The sequence below is a fragment of the Xenopus laevis genome, chromosome 9_10L (genome assembly GCF_017654675.1).
Source record: "Xenopus laevis strain J_2021 chromosome 9_10L, Xenopus_laevis_v10.1, whole genome shotgun sequence".
Classification (NCBI taxonomy): Eukaryota; Metazoa; Chordata; class Amphibia; order Anura; family Pipidae; genus Xenopus; species Xenopus laevis.
The window spans coordinates 103669628-103689026 of NC_054387.1; the positions used below are offsets into that span (position 1 = coordinate 103669628).

Here is a 19399-nt window from a genome sequence, read left to right on the forward strand (position 1 = left end):
CAGTTATACCAAAATTTTATTAATCGTTTTCCAGATGCCAGAAAAGTGTTGACAGTTCCCCAAGGAATCTGCCTGTTACCAGAAAAAGATTGTTGGGAATATTAGTAAAGGGATATTTTTCTAATAATAAGTTTAATAATAATTAGTAATAAGTTTAGGTCACTACTGAGTTCCATAACAAATTATATTCATAGCTAGGAGGAGTTCCAAGATGTTTTAGAATATCCTTTAAAGGTGTTTTTTCAGTTCAAATTGTTTTCAGATTGTTCCCCAGAAATAAAGACTTTTTTCAATTACTCCATTATTTATTTTATGCCGTATTTCCAAAATCTAAGTTTAAAGTTGAATGTTCCTGTCTCTGGCGTTTCAGTCTGGCAGCTCAGTAATTCAGGTGCAGACTCCAAACTTATACAATTTTGCAACTTTAAGGGGGTTATTTATCAAGCTCCAAATTTATCTCAGTATTTTTAAGATAAAAAATCCAAGCAACTCAGAATTCCTGAATGGACCTTACTTATCATTCAAAACAATAGGTTCAGGCAAACTTTGGACCTTTGCCCGAAAAGTCCGAAGTTTTCAGACTTTTCCACAAAAACCAAAAATTTTTTCAGAGTTTTCGAACTCTCTGGCCCAAAATCCCCGAAATCATTGGATATCAGTAATGACAGCAGTGCAGACACTGGGACCTTCCCCATTGACTAATACAGAACCCAAGAGCTTTGAGATGCCAGGTTTTGGGATTCAGAGTTTTCATACAATCAGACTTTAATAAATCCTGAAAAATTCAGATTTTTTTTAAGGAATTTTTCGGATTTCGGGTATTCGAAGCTTAATAAATAACCCCCTTAGTTGATACATTTTTCAGCAGCATCTCTTAGCAACTATAGTATCAATTCTAACACCTGCCTTTAGGGTAAGGACACACCTGGAGATTCGGGGAGATTTAGTCGCCCGGCGACTAATGCCTCTTCTTTGGGGCGACTAATCTCCCGAACTAGGGATGCACCGAATCCACTATTTTGGATTTTGATTCGGCGCTTCAATTTCCAATGTCGCCCGAAGTTTCCTTACGACTAAACTTTGAGCGACTTCAGAAATTGAAGCGCCGGGAGTACATTGGCTCAGGCGTTTTTTCTATGAAGCAGACAGAAGACACGGGGAAGCAGTTTGGGGAGATTAGTCGCCCCAAAGAAGAGGCAATTAGTCGCTGGGCGATTAAATCTCCCCGAATCTCCAGGTGTGCCTTTACCTTTAATGAAACTCAGGGATTCTGCTCAGCAGGGACAACAATAAGAAATGTATCAACTAAATGTATCAATTTAGAACAGTTAACAGTTGAAGGTGAACAACCACTTTAAGTGCACCAGCTAGACAAATGGAGCACAGACCAACAAAAAAAAGGGGAAGATAGTGAAGAGTAGCTTGATTATATTTAGAAAGATTCTTATTTCCATGAGATAAAGCTTGCGTTACATTTTTGTTTTCATGATAATTCCTTTATCAATAATCAATTCATTCAAAATATTAGTGATTTTCATATTTGCAATGTGGGCAGTGAGTATCTCTAACAGCCAGAACTCGCTGCAATCTGACATTGCATTGCATATTTTGATTTTATTATTTATCCAAAGTATTCCTAAGTTTTCAAAGTTTTCAAATTTAAGTTAACATTTCAACAAAAATAAGCAAATTATGGCCTTTAGTAAAAAAGCAACAAGGAAGGGTTTTTTGCAAAGAGTGGCAAAGTCAGCTGCCTTGAATTAGTACAATTAATATAACGATCCATTATTGTTTATATAAATGTATTTTACAACTCTGTACAAACTAGCTCAGGAAAAACACCTAAAGCTGATACTGAGCTATAAATATGCTATTTATCATAAAAGAAAAGTTAATCAGTAGTTGTATGATTTATTGACGTGTCAGTCATATACACTGTGCTGAGTCGAATAGTTACAAAGCTGTTTAGCTGCTCTTACATTACCTGAATAGCAAGATAAGGAAGCAGGCTGCAAGGTACAGTCCGATAGTGAAGATATAAGCAAGTTGCATGTTGTAAGGAGCAAGGCTCTCATTGTTTCTGATTGTAGAATTTGTGTAAAAACCATAGTATAAGACAGTGTCTTGAAAATAGCCCTATAAAGACAATAGTACAAATTATTATGAAATATCACCTTAACAAATAGTTTTTTTATTTCATTTTACAATAGCAGCTCCTTTGCAAATGGGTTTGATTTGATTTCAAATAATTACAAGCTCCCTGAATGCCTGTCTGGTGTTGATGGAAGTTCAGTATCAGCCATAAACTGGATATGATTTACATTCAATTTGATAATTGTCTGTATTGGTGCCACAAACGTTTTTATGCCAGTGGCCTGTTCAATTGCCCTCACTATTGACCTTAAGGACAGAAGATCCATGAAGATAGAATTTGAAAACATATTGATGTCCTAACGTTAAAGTTTATATAAACCTTTAACTTTACACAGAATAATCTGTAAAACTGTGGTTAAAGGGGATGTTATAAGGGCAGTGTTCCCTCTCATTCCACAGGAGTTCAATAGATTGGGCTTGTATTGAACCTACATTGTTTTAATTAGAAAAAAACTATGGTTTTTATTGTTTGTAGAACTAAACAGGGCAAAGAGATCCACTGAAGGAACTCCATGTTTCTGTGCACACACAACACCCCCCACCCCCATATAATATATAAACAATGTCATTGCAGCATAACTTATTTTGCTCATGTTGAAACATTATCTATATAAGTGTATTCTTTTCCTTTAAGGGCCATGGCTCTCATTGCAAATAATTAAAATTGTTAGTGGTTTGACCTCTGAAGGAAACTTTGGGCTATTTAGCGATACGTTGGTCAATTTAAATTATCTGCAATGGAGAGGCATTTTCAGGAGTTATGTAGACCCGCAGTCGCTCGTATAAATTTGCGGGCAACAAATCTCCCTGTCGGCCACTGCCCTAAACCTTAAAACATTAATCATTCAGATGCCTCTGTATATTACAAGCCTGACCCTCAAATGAAACAGCAAAACAGGCAGATAATGAATATTCTGTGCTCTGTCTGAAACTGGAAAACGGAAATAAAAAAAAAACAACTTGATTATCTATAACCACTGGGGAAAAAACCTGCAAAGCTTTGTGTTTAAAATTAGCAAATGGTGCATAAAATATAATTACACCATAAAAGAATAAAAGGGCTAAAGGTTAATTGTGTGTGTAAACAAAGAATTACAAGGTTAAAGTAATAACAGTACTTCATGAATTATGCCTCTGTAACCTTCAATCAATCAAATACTCTGTGCATAGTTATTGTTTATAAAACATTGTTTAATCAAAGAAATCCAATTGAATTAGGTATGCATATATGAACTTTTCTCTGCTCTGCACAATTTCTGTGCACTGGTGCCAAAACTTTTTTTGTGAAATGAAATGTCATGAGAAGGAGGAATGAAATCTGTTTCTCTTTGACTGGACTGTCACAATGCATTGGACAAGAAACAAGAACACATATTCCAATGGTAAATTCTAACTTAAACTTACAGCTCCTGTTAGTAGTTCCAGGCCAGAAAATGATAAGTTGTTGGGATTCATATCAAAGAACTGTGGAATGGTTATAAAACTGAAGTTCACAATGAATGAGAAGATGTTAAACCGGAGGAGCCACTTCAGGAATATAAAATAGGAGAGGATACTTGTTCCAAACTTGCTCCCTATGACTTTGAGAGTGCTGTGCCAAAGTTGCAGTAATACCAAAACATCTGCTATTGACTGCTTGGATTTCCGGAACCACTAGTAACCAACAAAGAGACAGAAAAATACTATTAGAAAGTAACTTTTCACTGTAAGATCCAGTAAGCAAAATACACATATTAATATGTCAAAAAATAGGTATGTCTCAATCAATAGATTAAAATGTATCACATTCTGGCCTAGACTTTTTTTCAGTTCCATATTTTTCAAGATTAGCATGCTTGTCAATTTTAATCTGGCCCTTTCAGAGCTTTCCCTTAGATGCTGCTGGAAACTAACTGTATGGTATAAATCTTAATATCATATTGCATCTGAGATCACATAATTCCACATAATGCATATTCAACTAACCACTCTTATTTGGTGAAGACATCCATTACAACAGTCCATCTGGTAGGCACCTTTATATGACTTCTGTTTCAGCAAGAAGACTTTGTTCCTGTAAAATGGCAAGTGATAAATGTCATGTACCATAACATACATGACACTACATGCACCCAGGAAATTAGTTCCAAAGCAGGGGCCAATATAAAGCAGGAAGACAGTGCCCTCATTTTAAAAAATGAATAAAGTAAATTAAGTCAATGTGCAGCCCCACAATTGTCAGACTTACTGCCAAAACCAAAGCATAAGGCTAGGGCCACATGGCGCGATTTTGCCGCGATTCTGCGCTGGGCGAGTTGCGAGTTGCGAGTCGCTGCGGTTTTTAAGCCGAAATAGCTTTGTTAACTTTGGCGCTGGCGTCAATGCAAATCGCGGCGAAATCGCTGCGCTAATTCACATGCGGCGATTCGTTTTCTATTGTCGCCCGAAGTTGCCTCGCTGGGCGTTTCCGGGCGACAGTAGAAAAAGAATCGCCGCGTGTGAATTAGCGCAGCGATTTCGCCGCGATTTGCATTGACGCCAGCGCCAAAGTTAACAAAGCTATTTCGGCTTAAAAACCGCAGCGACTCGTAACTCGCAACTCGCCCAGCGCAGAATCGCGGCAAAATCGCGCCGTGTGGCCCTAGCCTAAGGGGGTTTCACATTATTCTCCACTGGCTCTCGTTGAGTAATCTGAAAGTGATATCACTATTAGCCAAAAGTTACATCACTTTTGGAGGTCAGAAGGCTCAAGAGAAAGTTATTTTTTTTTTTTTATAGATCATAAAACACCTTGCACCTAATTCGGCATGCAAGGTGCCAGTAAACCTCCATCACGGTTGGGTAATCTGGATTTTTGCAGAGGGTACCTGAGATGCAGGACTCTACCATGATGCCCATGCAGGACTCTAACATGAGAATGGCTGGGCACCAGGGAACCTACACAAATCTGACCCATTTTGCTTTGAAAATTTTTGAATTTATTTTCGTTCTATGAGTCTATGGGTGTTTTTTTGCAGTGAAACCTGACAAAACATTTTACTCATCACTACGTCACTCATTCCATATAAACTGATGATTTTCACACCCTTATCCCCTAACTGGAATGATGTGACTTGTTGAGCAATAGTGGAACATATAAAGAAAAAAAAATCTCTATTTCCAGTTTCGTCAATTATTACACCACATTGTATATTGTATTATGTATTTTTCTGATCAAGGGATCCCCTTCAGTCTGGGGACTAGAACACATGTATTGCTCCAAAACTGGATTTGCATACAATACAATCTATACTGTTATTTATGACTACACAAAATCGCAGATAAAAGGTTTTCCTTCACAGAGAAATTTTGCATTTCGCTATCAGCAGATTTCTTCTCGAAACAACACCCTTTCACTTCAATGCATTTTGAGAGGGAAAAAACTTGAGGAAAAAACACCCATTGACTTTAATGCAATTGGCTTGAGAAATAAAGTCGCCCATAGACTCTAATTTAGTTTGCTACAAAAAAGTTGCAGCAACAAAATTTTTTTTTGGTGTTTTACATATTTTTCAGCAGTTTCACGAATGAAACAGGGTAGATTCGCTCATCACTATTACCAGATTGAAAACACCTATAAAAATTGGGGCATGAAGCATGTCACACCAATGAACACTAGTTGGGATCACTTTACCTCAGGTCACGTTTTTCTTTCACAGAAGTTGGAAGCTTTTTGAGTTCTTTGGCTATGTCGGCAGTTGGCAAGTCTGCAAGCTTCCTTACAAGCTCTTTATTTTCTGTTGAAATCATGAAAGTAATGAAGAATATTAAATGTTGGCTGAATTCCTAGCAGAACATACAAATAGATCCATTTTGTACTATTGTTATAGAAAAAAATCACATTTCAAAATTTCATCATCTGATGAAGCTCCCAATAGCACAAAAGAGGTTAGAAGAGAAGAGTATAGGGACCATGGAGAACCAAGATACCCCTGTCATTTAGTATGCTATGAAATTCTGTTACTGATTTGTAAGCACCTATTCCTCATCCATAAAACCTTAACTCAGATACCGTTTTTCTCCTGACCCCATTCACCTTCTTTATTCAGGGTTGTTTTAAGAAGCCAGTGGGCCCTCTCCAACTGGCCCAATACATTTGTGATTGTAATACCCTAAGCAGAAGAACTTAAATATCGTCAAGCAATAAAGAAATGGTCTTTGTTTACAAAGTAGAATTGGGGTTATGGGCACTATCCTGAACCAACAGTCACTGCAGCATAGCACTCAACCATAATTGCAAAGTGGGGAAAACAAAATAAACAGTGAAAAAAAAATGTAAATGTTGTGTTACTCCCCTCTCCCAGTGGATTAAAATGTGGGTCTGTCACTTCAGGATGTCCTTTTTACACTGGAAGGGCATCTCATAGTTGTTTTTAATGCTTTGTAAGACATTGCTTATGTTAATTATTTCTAGTCCTCTGTTTTGTACAGTGTATCCGAAGCTTGGAACCTAAGACGTCATCGAGCAGTTTAAATAGTGGCAGGGGCTGTGGCTTTTTTATTGCTTAGAACATAAGGAAGAATTCAAGGCAGTGGCCTTGCATTTTGCAAAGTTAATATGTAATGAAATGTAACAGATAACTCCTATAAAGCATTAAAATGAAGCAATAGATTCATCAAATGTATCAGCTGACTGATAGTTACATAGTTAAAGGACCAGTAACATAAAAAAAATTTAAAAAATGTATTTCTTGCCTTGGGCGCCTGTGCTGTGCGGCCCAGCCCTGAGCCCCTATGCTCCCATTGCTAGTGCAGAGAACACAATTGCGGTTTGAAAAGAAAAATTCAGCTCTTAGTGGTTATTAATCAAAGGTCGAATTGTAGCGCTATGTGAGCTTTTTTAAACCTCACAACTCAAATGGTTTCTTATTTAAGAAAAAACTTGAATCAGCGAGTTCGGAGTTCCAGCAAAAATCCACCAAAAAAATGTCAAACATCATGAAGGCTATTAACATCTTCAAAAGGTTCAAGGGACCTCTGCCATTGACTTCTACATGATCTCAACAGGTTTTAGATGGTGTATTTTTGGATTTGAGCAATTTCTAGGTTCAGGGTATAATAAATCTCAAGTTTTTTTTAACCCGAAAAATAGATTTTTGACTCAAAAATAACAACCAAAACTCAAATTTCTCATGGAAAACAGAACTCGACCCTTAATAAATCTGCCCCTTAAAGTTAGCAGGAATAACTTTTTACTGCTCCAAGTAACCTGTGGGGCGCTGCCTTATCCAACTTACCTCACTGGTACAGCAGCACTTCCTTTAATGAAGTAAACATATTATCATAGTGAATCACTTATAATCTCTGTTGAAGTGAGGAAGCTTGTGTTTACAGTACATCGAGCTCATAATTATTTTATGACTTTTTTTTTAAATATTGAAAGAGTGTTGGTTTGAATGATTACTGCCCCTTGAACAAGCATGCTAAGAGAAAGAGGGAGCTTTTACTTAATTCTTTCTGAAACATGTGGCTTTGGACGTTTCTCTGTCCATCTATTTATTTTCTGAGTGAGAAAGAATAAGCAATCCTTTATTTGTTCAAGGAATTAAATATGTTCTATTCTATTTGCTGGTAACATAGCTTTTTGCCTTGAGTGAAAGCATGGACTGTTTTCAAGCTTGTTTTGAAACTGGTTCCTTGTTGAGCTCCTTAGGAACAAACAGTAAATATTTGATAAAGGTGGAGCTTCCAAATTATGAAGGCAAGCTATGCCAGGATCATTATTGAGTTCCAGGGATCTACTAAATTCAATTAAAATCTCCTTGGCCATGAGTATTACAACTAGGCTTGGGCAAGGAACACTTGTGCCTTAGTTTATGTGTATCTGTTTTGTGCCAATAAAGACTTGTGGAGACATAGTGGGAACTTATCTGGCATATTTACTGACTTCTTTCTCTGGTTAAACTAAACCCAGGACAAAGCTTTGCGCCTTAAGGGCTCTTACACATGAGCGTTCTGACCTGCGCTCCCCTGCGTTCCGTTTTTTGGCGTTCAGCCGCAGGGGAGCGCAGGAATAGACGCAAGTCATTATTTGAAATGGGGCTGTACTCACTCAGGCGCGTGTAGGCGCCGAACGCAGGTTCAGACGCAACATGCTGCATTTTTCCTGCGTTCGGCGCCTACACGCGCCTGAGTGAGTACAGCCCCATTTCAAATAATGACTTGCGTCTATTCCTGCGCTCCCCTGCGGCTGAACGCCAAAAAACAGAACGCAGGGGAGCGCAGGTCAGAAAGCTCATGTGTAAGAGCCCTAAATGGCAAGGGCATTGTTTTTGCAGTCTTTTTTTTTTTTTAATAAAAGAAAGTGTAATTATAAGCAACTATCCAAAATACATTAATTACACATTAATTACAAATTTTCAGAGGTGTTATAGTTATTTGTTCAAGCAATTCATGCAATTGCCATTGAAAGCAGTATTTGTTTATTTTTCTCTTCTCTGCACTGCTGTTTCTGACTCCTGAAACATTATGGCAGAAGCCAGCTGGTTAACAGACATGGGTAAAAACATGGAAAAGACAAGGCCATTTATTTAATGGAGAAATAAATCACCCCTTGTATAAAAGCCCCCTCACCTCTCCCTCACAGCTGAAGCTGATAATGGATTAGCTCCAAATGTGCTTTCTCCGGTAGAGAAATGGAATGGAACATAAGAGGGCACCTCCAACTCCACTGTGCTGCATTTTCTATCTCAGGTTTTTAAATAAAAGCACCTTTCTGTGTAATAGAGTGTGCAGTGGAGGAGAGGTGAGGAGGGCCTAAAGAGGGCAGTTGAGGGGAGCTTTTGTATGTAAGGGGTTAAAATCTAGCCTACTTTAAGCCACTGAATGGCAACCTCATTCCTTTCCCCATAGCTACTAATGATTGATTTGACTGAATCGGTGTTATTATTAATAGCGCCAACATATTCTTCAACTGTGTACAATATATATACGTGTATTAATCAATTATTTAGATTACATACAAAATACAATTTTTCACAGAGGTAAAGAGCCCTTCCTACGGATTACACCACAGACCTACTGAACCTTTAGGATTTGCAAGGCTTAAAGGAGAACTAAAGTTGAACTAAAGAAGTAGGCTAAAAATGTTGTACATTATGTTTTGGGCTTCTGTACCAGCCCAATACAACCACAGCCCTTTAGTAGGGAAGATCTGTGTCTACAAAGATGCCCCAGTAGCTCCCCATCTTCTTTTCTGACATGCTCTGTGCTGCTGTCACTTACTGAGCTTAGGGACCCACTCACAATATACAGTACACATAGAATAGAAATGTCACAATATAAGGCTGATTAGTAATTAATACAGATACTGACTACATGGCAGCACAGAAACCAGTGCAACTAGCATCAGAATTTAATAATCAGCCCTGTAGCATCAGCATATATTACAGGCCAACCTCATTTTCTGCTTGGTAATTTGAGACGACCCCTAAGCTTAGCTTCTCAACAGCTGCTCAGAGCCCACTGAGAATGTGAGTGTCACAGACACTTTCCAAGATGGTGACCCCCTGGGACAAGTTTGAAGTCCTGGATCACTGCTGCTATTGACAAGCTGAAACTTTATGCTCGTGCAATAAGTTCAGTATATAAAATGTGGATTTTTTGGCCATTTTCATTTCTAGGGTTTAGTTCTCCTTTAATGCAGTTTCTGATACGACTCATAAAGTTGGGTTTTATCATATAATGCAAAATAGGACTTTAAGTCCTGTTTGACCAGCTCAAACACATATCCATCTATACAGGTATGGGACCTGTTATCCAGAATGCTGGATCTTCATACCTTTAGTGTACTAGAAAATCAAGTAAACATAAAATAAACCCAACAGGCTGGTTTTGCTTCCAGTAAGGAATAATAATATCTTAGTTTGGATCAAGTACAAGGTACTGTTTTATTGTTACAGAGGAAAAGGAAATCATTTAAAAAATCAGAATTATTTGTCTAAAATGGACAGGGCCGTATTTACTCACCTGGCGCCCCAAGGCCGCCAGGTCCTAGCTCCTTTCCAGTTTGGCGCAACCCCCTGAAATTTTGACATCCTAGGCCCGGGCCTTTGTGGCCTCGCCACAAATCCTGCCTGAAAATGGAGTCTATGGATGACACTTTTCCGTAATTCTGAGCTTTCTGCATAATAGGTTTCCGGATAATGGATCCCATACCTGTACTAGATACAGTACAGTTTTTCCTGTATTACAAGTCACTATTTTGGCCCCATAGCATTAATCATTTACACAAAACAAATGATTGGAATGATAAGTGTTCATAAAATCTGCAGGGCCCAGAATTTCATACTTTTGAAGCCTAAAGACTTACCTTGTTTTTCAAGGGAGGGATCCACCTCTGAAATCCTTGGCTGAAGCGCAGCTGTGCTTTTTCTACTGGATCCTCTTGGGAAACTTGGATCTAACGAAGTATTAAAACAGGTTGTAGTGTCATATACATTCTCGCAGTGACTAGCACAGTTAGTGACACACTCTAAACCCATAATATACGAAAGTAAAGCCAACTGACCGCTTACACATAGACCACTAATATCCTTAACAGAGGCTTGCATTTACTAGAATATTATTATAAATACCAGTTAGTGCCTAATGATAGAGGAAGCAGACTCTGTGACTGCAGGCATGGATATTACATGAATAAATGCAGTCAGCCAGATCCACAGATCTCCCATGCAAAAAAATCCTGTAGTGATATATTTTTATACCTCACATTTTGGAAATAGAAAGAGGGACAAAAAGATTTGCTGCTTGGAGCGCAGTGAAATTTTTTGACCAAGCCCATTTTTGTCGCTTCACCCCCTAATTACGCATGTGTATAGAAAACAGATCCGCACACACAATAGTTAATGCAGTCGGGAAGTATCCCCTTTTATTCAGCCACCAAACATGATGGTTTGGTGGCTGGATAAAAGGAGATACACCCCGACTACATTAACCAGTGTGTGTGCGGATCCGTTTTCTATACACATGCGTTGCTAGGGGACACGGCAGTGTCAACGGAAGAAACGCACCACCAGTTACAGGATTGGTGAACTACAGGTGTGCGGTAGGAAAAATTACATTTCACCCCCTAATTACCATGTTCATTTTACAAAATTTGGCAGGTTATGAAAGTTTGAGCACAATTCTGTGTTTTTTTATGTGTTATTACATTTTTGCTAATGAAGGTGAATTGTCCTTTAAGCTGTGAGTCTAAGTTCTCCCAAGAGACATGCTTATCTAAATTGTTACAAAAGTATCTAAGTATCTATTCTAGGCTCTCTGCCAAAAGCCAATTAAGTTACAAACTTTGTTCTTTTTCTGGCTGTTCCATGCAGGAGATCAAAGAGCAGGTTAGGATATTTCTGTAACAAATCCAGGACTGGGGGCTGAGCTGTCAAAATCGGGACTGTCCCGTGAAAAACAGGACAGTTGGGAGATATGTATTTTTGATACCTAAACCATTTTTAAAGTAAAGGTGTAAGATTTAAAGGCACTTGCCTTCTCCCTCTGTACTACAGTCTAAAGGATAAATCTTCAGTTTGTTTCTCTTTGCGTTCCTTAGTTGACAATGCATTTGCCCACTTACAACATGGGGCTCATTATCTACCTCCATGGCTTCACCAGTTCGCAGAATATGATTCTGTTTCATCCAGATTAAATCTTTGGTTGACTTTATTAAAGTCAATTTAACTATGCCTGACAAAACCCAGGCCTTCCTATGGCATCAAAGAATCAAAATAACACATAACTGAAAGGCTTTACATCTGCTGACCAATGAGCTTGCTGCTCATTGTAACCTAGCAACTGAGTTTGTGTGAATTCCACACACTGCAAGCTTCCCCAGAACCAAAAATAAACTTTCTCCTAAATCACTACCAGAGAAAAATATATCCTGTCCATTTGACTTTCAGTTTTTTAACTGTAAGTAACACAATTGAATATTCTATTATCACCACACAAAAAATGGAAATACCTGTTTATTATACAGAACCAGTTTAGCACATAAGCACTCAACCCTAACCTAAAGGCTTATGGCACATGAGTCATTACTATTCATACTCCCAAAGATGTCACCTGGTTCCTTATGGGGATTTTGACACTTCAGGAAGAATTAAGGAGAAAGTAAGGGAAAAATATATATATTATACTTGTGTGAAACAAGCGGAGTCAACAATACCTTCTTGGAAGCAAAGGGAAACAAACCAAGAGGCCAGTAATGCATTCTCTTCTTAATATAAACTATTCATATACAAGCCCATGTAAAAATGCGAATTTCAATTCGTTCAGGGGTCAGTTATACCAACAATAGCCTTGCAGCAGGTTATTTACTAAAATCCAAATATATCTCAAATTTTATTATAAAAAAACATGACCCATGCCTGATTTTAGCTTATTTATTAATAAAAAAACTTTAGTGATTGAGTGAAATCGCGAACCGCTTTAATTTTTTGTTCTTTTTTCCCGAATTGGTCGAGTTTTTGCCCAAAACCCCCGAAAAGGTAGAATTTTTGGGCTAAACCCAGCGCAGACCATGAAAACTTCAAACTGATATAGGTGCCTCTCTCTTTGACTTATACAAGACCTCAACAGGTCTGAGATGGACAATTTCAGATTAGGGCTTTTTGCAACATCAGGGTATAATAAGGGTATGATTTCACAGCTGTTTGCGCTGAGACAAAACGCATGCGACGAATTGCATGCGACAGAAATAAGGTAAGAGATAGAAATGTCGGATGAATAGATCTGTCGCGACACGACTGTCCGATGCAGATCTGTCGCGACACGACTGTCCCGACACGACTGTCCGATGCAGACTCAGCGTGCAGAGTCTGATTCCGACAGTCGCGTCGGATCAATGCTGCGACTTCATCCAACAATGCATTCACGTACCTTATTTCCGTCGCATTTGATTTGTCGCATGCGTTTTGTCGCAGTGTGTAGGATCGCGCCGAAAACGCCCGTGTAGTCCTACCCTTAATCTCGAAAAATTCTAGTTTTTTCCCTCTAAAAATTTAAAAGTTTTCTAGTGAAAAAAACTAGAAACATTTGGATTTTATTAAATAACCCCCAAAAATGTTCTTACTGAAGTGTAGGGGGCAGATTTACAAAGCTCGAGTGAAGGATTCGAATTAAAAAAAGTTCGAATTTCGAAGTGTTTTTTGGGCTACTTCGACCATCGAATGGGCTACTTCGACCTTCGACTACTACTTCAACTTCGAATCGAACGATTCGAACTAAAAATCGTTCGACTATTCGACCATTCGATAGTCGAAGTACTGTCTCTTTAAAAAATACTTCGACCACCTACTTCGGTAGATAAAACCTACCGAAGTCAATGTTAGCCTATGGGGAAGGTCCCCATAGGCTTGCCTGTGATTTTTTGATCGAAGGATATTCCTTCGATCGTTGTATTAAAATCCTTCGAATCGTTCGATTCAAAGGATTTAATCGTTCGATCGAACGAATAATCCTTCGATCGTTCAATCGCAGGATTTGCGCTAAATCGTTCGACTTCGATATTCGAAGTCAAAACGATTTTAGTTCCTAGTCGAATATCGAGGGTTAATTAACCCTCGATATTTGACCCTTAATACATCTGCCCCTAACTGTCCTAAATAATAAATTCATACTTGCCTTCATGTTATTTAGCACCAAATAATTCTGAACAAATTTGACTCAAGGCAAACTTGAGTTACAAATCTTTACTTTCAAATACAACCCCAAAATTTTTTTAAAAAAACTGACCTAAAGAGAATGCACACAAATATTTGTGTTATTTTTTGCAAAGTGATAGGATAAAGCATACCTTCTGCTAGGTCAACCCCACTGCCAAAGTATGGGTGTCTAGTGCCATTATAATCATAAGGTGCCACTGTATTGGAATCTGGTTCAAATGCAGGATTGCCTAGAAAAAAATCAGAAAAGAAGATCTGGTCATCAATTTTAATGATGGTCACTGCAAACTTTTATGCAAATTTACTGTTCACCAGCATTTCACATAAAATCTAAACAGTGCAATGTCACGACCTAGACTAAGGTAAGTGCTGATTTGTTTGGAAACATTTAAGACCTTTAAACATTTGTACAGAAAGTTTAACTGAAGTTAACATCTATGCCATACACAAAACTAAAACTCCATCTCTGTTACTTACTATAGTCTCCACCATAGGGATTATTGTTTGGAACAAAGTTTCTTGGAATTTGCTGGCTGTATTCTGGATCTTGCCTCACTGAGTTCATTGGCAAAAAAACTCTGTTCTGCCTCCTTTCAGGTGGTTGTTCACCGTAGCCAATGTTATCATCATTGTAAGGATTAGGGTTGTAGAACGACGACTTCTCTCTCGAGAACGATGTATTATACCGCCTATAAAATATTGAAAACATTGAAAATTATACACTTTGTGCCATAGTAGACAAAATATTGTAGTATGTTTATAGTCCAGTCTTTCTGACGGCTTTGTTATAAAACAGAAATATCACTGGCATGATTAAGACACAACTTTCTTTTTTACCAGGAATCCAAGTGCAGATGTGTTAGCTGCCTAAATGTAGGGCTGGCGTAAATGGTTAAGATTTTTATGGCACCTTTGTTCCAATTACTTGCACTCCAAACCTAAACCTATTTGACACCCATGATAGAAAAAGAAAAGCTAAGAGGAGGCCTTGTCTCTAAAGGGAGGAACCTGTCACCTTAAGAAATCATTCCAAATCCTGTTTTATGATGTTAGTCAAGCAAAATAAACTTCACTTTCATTTTAAAAATTATTTAAAGGGATACTGTCATGGGAAAACATGTTTTTCTCAAAATGCATCAGTTAATAGTGCTGCTCCAGCAGAATTCTGCACTAAAATCCAATTCTCAAAAGAACAAACAGATTTTTTTACATTCAATTTTGAAATCTGACATGGGGCTAGACATATTGTCAGTTTCCCAGCTGTCCCCAGTCATGTGACTTGTGCCTGCACTTTAGAATGGAACTACTTTCTGGCAGGCTGTTATTTCTGCTACTTAATGTAACTGAATCAGTCTCAATGGGACTTGGATTTTACTATTGAGTGTTGTTCTTAGATCTACCAGGGAGCTGTTATCTTGTGTTAGGGAGCTGTTATCTGATTATTTTCCCATTGTTCTGTTGTTAGACTGCTGGGGGGGGAGGGAGGGGGTGATATCACTCCAACTTGCAGTACAGGAGTAAAGAGTGACTGACTGACTGAAGTTTATCAGCGCACAAGTCACATGACTGGGGCAGCCCCATGTCAGATTTCAAAATGTAATATAAAAAATCTGTTTGCTCTTTTGAAAAATAGATTTCAGTGCAAAATTCTGCTGGAGCAGCACTATTAACTAATGTGTATTGGAAAAAAAACATGTTTTCCCATGACAGTATCCCTTTAAATCTTAAATTTTTTTGTCTTCACTATCACAGCATGTAGGCAGCAGCCATTTTGTTAACACTGTTAAAGGAAAACTATACCCCCAAAATGAATACTTAAGCAACAGATTATATCAAATTGAATGACATATTAAAGAATCTTACCAAACTGGAATATATATTTACATAAATATTGCCCTTTTGCATCTCTTGCCTTGAGACACCATTTTGTGACTCTATCTGTGCTGTCTCAGAGATCACCTGACCAGAAATACTACAACTGTAACAGGAAGAAGTGAGAAAGCAAAAGGCAGAACTCTGTCTGTTAATTGGCTCATGTGACCTTACATGTGGTTTGTATGTGTGCACAGTGAATCTTACGAGCTCAGGCGGCCCTTATTTTTTAAAATGGCAATTTTCTATTTATGATTACCCAATGGCACATACTACTAAAAAAGTATATTATTATGATAATGGTTCATTTACATGAAGCAGGGTTTTACACATGAGCTGTTTTACTCAGTATCTTTTAATAGAGACCTACATTGTTTGGGGGGTATAGTTTTCCTTTAAGGCAAGCTTTGCATCATGCCAAAATATTGTTTATGTGTCAGAATTGGACACCCCATGCCCATGCACTGGCTTCACAATTAGATGGTGAGGAGGGAGGGAGAATGTGGGGGAGTAAAATGACATCTAGGAAGTGCAGAATGGAAAGTGCAAGTAATTTCCTGCCCCCCTCTATGCCTAGGGCAGGCAATATATGGTTGACAGCTGAGACTTCTAAACAAGTTTATAACAGGTATGGATGTTTTAAAAAAAAAAAAACAATTTGAACTTTATGTTTAATTTAAAAAGGACTTTTATTATGCAGATTTTTATGACTGGGTGACAGGTCCCCTTTCATAGGGACAGAAGCTTGTTCATCAGCATGGCTTCCCCTGAGTACTGCCAAACTGAGGATACTGCCAAACTGAGGATACTGCCAAACTGAGGATACTGCCAAACTGAGGATACTGCCAAACTGAGGATACTGCCAGAGTAGATGACATATGTTGCATAATTAAATAAAATGTACAGCATAGGGCTGCAAACTCATTTAAAAAGCTGATGCCAGGAATGTAAATCAATGTGGTCTATGGCTGAGCATACACCATTTCGTGTTTTAACAGCATATTTGTCAATAAGATGCTATTTCTAGTAGCATAGAGCAATTACGTCTGTAGCAATTTACAAACACAAAAAAAGTAAAATACCTTGAATATTTCAGAATTCCTGGCATCAGGAAGGCACCAAGGAAAACTATTTCACCTTTGTTCACCTATAACATCAATACTGCTAAACATCCCAACTATAAAATATTGAGATAACAGCATATGTAATACACATGTCCCAAACAGGGCTGTAATTTTCAAAATGCTTGAAAATTTGAATATGTATTGATGATGTGACAAATCTCTCATGCCTCATTGCCATAATATGTAATATAGAAAGATCACATAGCAGACATACCCTCTGTCCAGTTGCAGGGTTTCTGAATCATGATAGGCTTCGTTAATAAAACCATCACTATTTTTGCGAGACATTATTTTCTGATTCTTCTTTTTTACTCCCCCGCTTCAACAATCAAGTCTTTGTCCAGTTCTGCCAAAAAGAAAATAATGAAATAATGAATGTTACCAACACATGATTGTGATGGAGTAGCCTTAATTGGCACTAGATACATTGTGCTAGGATTTATTATATAGAATTGCTGTAGTTGGAAATTATTATATAATTTATAGAATCACTTTGGCTGAAGGACACTGAGAAAGTATAGTCAGGGTTGAGATAGAAACTTGGGGCAGGCTAGGTCATACACAAGAGGGCAAGGCAATTCACCAAGAAATTTGGTATGAGCAGAATCAGAACACAGGCTGGGTTACATAGATTCAGAAACTAACTGGATTCTCCCTGAGTCTTAGGGTACTGGCAAACAGGAATATTTATTGTCTGCATTTAAATCTGCTTTACCAACAAATCTCCTTGAAATGCTTTCTGAGTGGCAATCAAGTAAATCAACTTTGGGAAAACATTCATGGAGCTTCATTGTCTGAAGTTACGTGAAGTTGCCTCTCTAGGAAACTTTGGGCAACTTCTGAAAAACTGGGCAGTATATGGTTTGGCCACCAGAAGCTCAGATAAATGTGTGCGACAGCCGACAAATATCCCCATGTGCCAGCTGGGGAAAAATACTATTAACCCCTATCCTGGCTGAACTGATTCCCTACCTGAATTCTCATGGTAATCTTACAATACGTACTTTCACAAATAATACTGAACCTTTACCACTAGATCAACCAGAGCGTTAAAGTGCAGGACCTGTATGAGATGCTATATATATTTTAAAAAATACAGGACAGTGCAGGCTTAGCCTAGTGACAAATGATCCACTAACTGCTCACCGTTGTGTGAGCACAGCATTGGTTTATTAGCATGTAGATGGGTGGAGTTCACCTGTAAGTACACACACAACATGGAGCAAAGACAGTGAGAATGCAGAAATGCATATTGTGCCACTAGGCTAAATATGATTCTAAAATATTTATTGTATGTTAAGTATTTGGAGAAGTGATGCTCACATTTATCAGAACTTTGATAAAAGCTTACATTTCTGCCTCATTATTTTAGTATGTATTAAACCTTGAATATTACATTTTGCAATGGCCTGTATTTTGTGAAATGTATAATACTGTTTATTCCTGGACGGCAGTTTTAACATACCAGTGGGCACTGGGCCATGAATAAGAACATAATGTATGTGAAGTGGATAACGTAAAATAAAACATCTTGCAGTGCCAAGATAAAATGGGTCTTTGTTTTGAGTAGTCAGTGTTGTAAAACTTGTTCACCCAATTTCCATATTGTTCAAGTATCAGATATCTATATTTCTATTTCAGGAAAAGATAGGAATAGAAGTTCATGCAAATGTTTTTCTAAAAGACAGCTGTAAATTTAAAAAAAATAACAAGTTAGTTACCATGGACAGCCAGAACTCACTGCAGACTATCAAATATCTCTGTTGGCTCTTATCCAAATTAGAATCTTTTCTGCTTCCTTTTCTTGGTTCTTGATGTGTAAAATACAGTTTTACAGGTAGAGGACTGTTCTCACTGTATTCATGTATGTCCTGCCCTGGTCCCACAATTCTACATCACTATTAATATGGCAGACACCACTTTTTGAAGAAGTTTGTCTAGAGTGCACAAAGGCCCTGTGCTGAAAACATTTACAGAACCGAGCACCAGAACCCATTTAAAGCTTATCATTTTCTAGATTGCAACTGCTGTCGATGAGTTGAGCTGCTACATTTAAAGCTGGCCATAGACGCAAAGATCCGATCGTATGAATTGAGGATTTGTACGATATTCGGACCTTGTGTGGAGAGTCCCGACATTTTTCGTCTGGCGGAGATCGGTCGTTTGGTCGATCAGGCAGGTTAGAAAATTTCTGTCGGCTGCCGATAATATCTCTGCGTGTATTGTCAATCATACAATTTTCAGAGGGAGACTGTCACTAGCTTTGTCGGACATAACTATCGTACGATTGCTGTCAGGGGCAGAACATTGGCTGATCTGTTCTTACTACTTCTGAATGGTAAGACTTTGATCTTTATGGTTAGTTGCAGGTTGGGAGATGGGAAAGTCCGATCATACGTTGATTCACATGATCGGATCTTTGCATCTGTGGCCAGCTTAAGAACGGTGGTCTCTAGATATTTGTTGTGTACTCATACTGCTTGCACTAAACCGTATGGTCTTGATGGGTGAGTAGCATCCACACCCGCACAGCTGAAAATTAGTCTTGCCTGTGACCCAAGAAAGGGTGCCTCA

At 38.2% G+C, this 19399-nt stretch overlaps 1 protein-coding gene across 2 annotated transcripts in view; it reads right to left on the reverse strand.

Annotated features, from left to right (window-relative positions):
* tmc5.L (transmembrane channel like 5 L homeolog) overlaps nt 1-19399 on the reverse strand; it is a 53112-nt gene that overhangs the window by 14278 nt on the left and 19435 nt on the right. For both annotated transcript variants that reach the window (XM_018236346.2, XM_018236345.2), the window contains exons 2-9: nt 17040-17171; nt 14307-14518; nt 13961-14059; nt 10484-10573; nt 5807-5909; nt 4120-4207; nt 3559-3807; nt 1985-2136 (exon numbers count right to left, since the gene is read on the reverse strand). In XM_018236346.2, coding sequence (XP_018091835.1) covers nt 1985-2136; nt 3559-3807; nt 4120-4207; nt 5807-5909; nt 10484-10573; nt 13961-14059; nt 14307-14518; nt 17040-17113 — 1067 coding nt within the window. In that variant the 5' untranslated portion in view covers nt 17114-17171. The remainder of the gene's footprint in view (nt 1-1984; nt 2137-3558; nt 3808-4119; nt 4208-5806; nt 5910-10483; nt 10574-13960; nt 14060-14306; nt 14519-17039; nt 17172-19399) is intronic.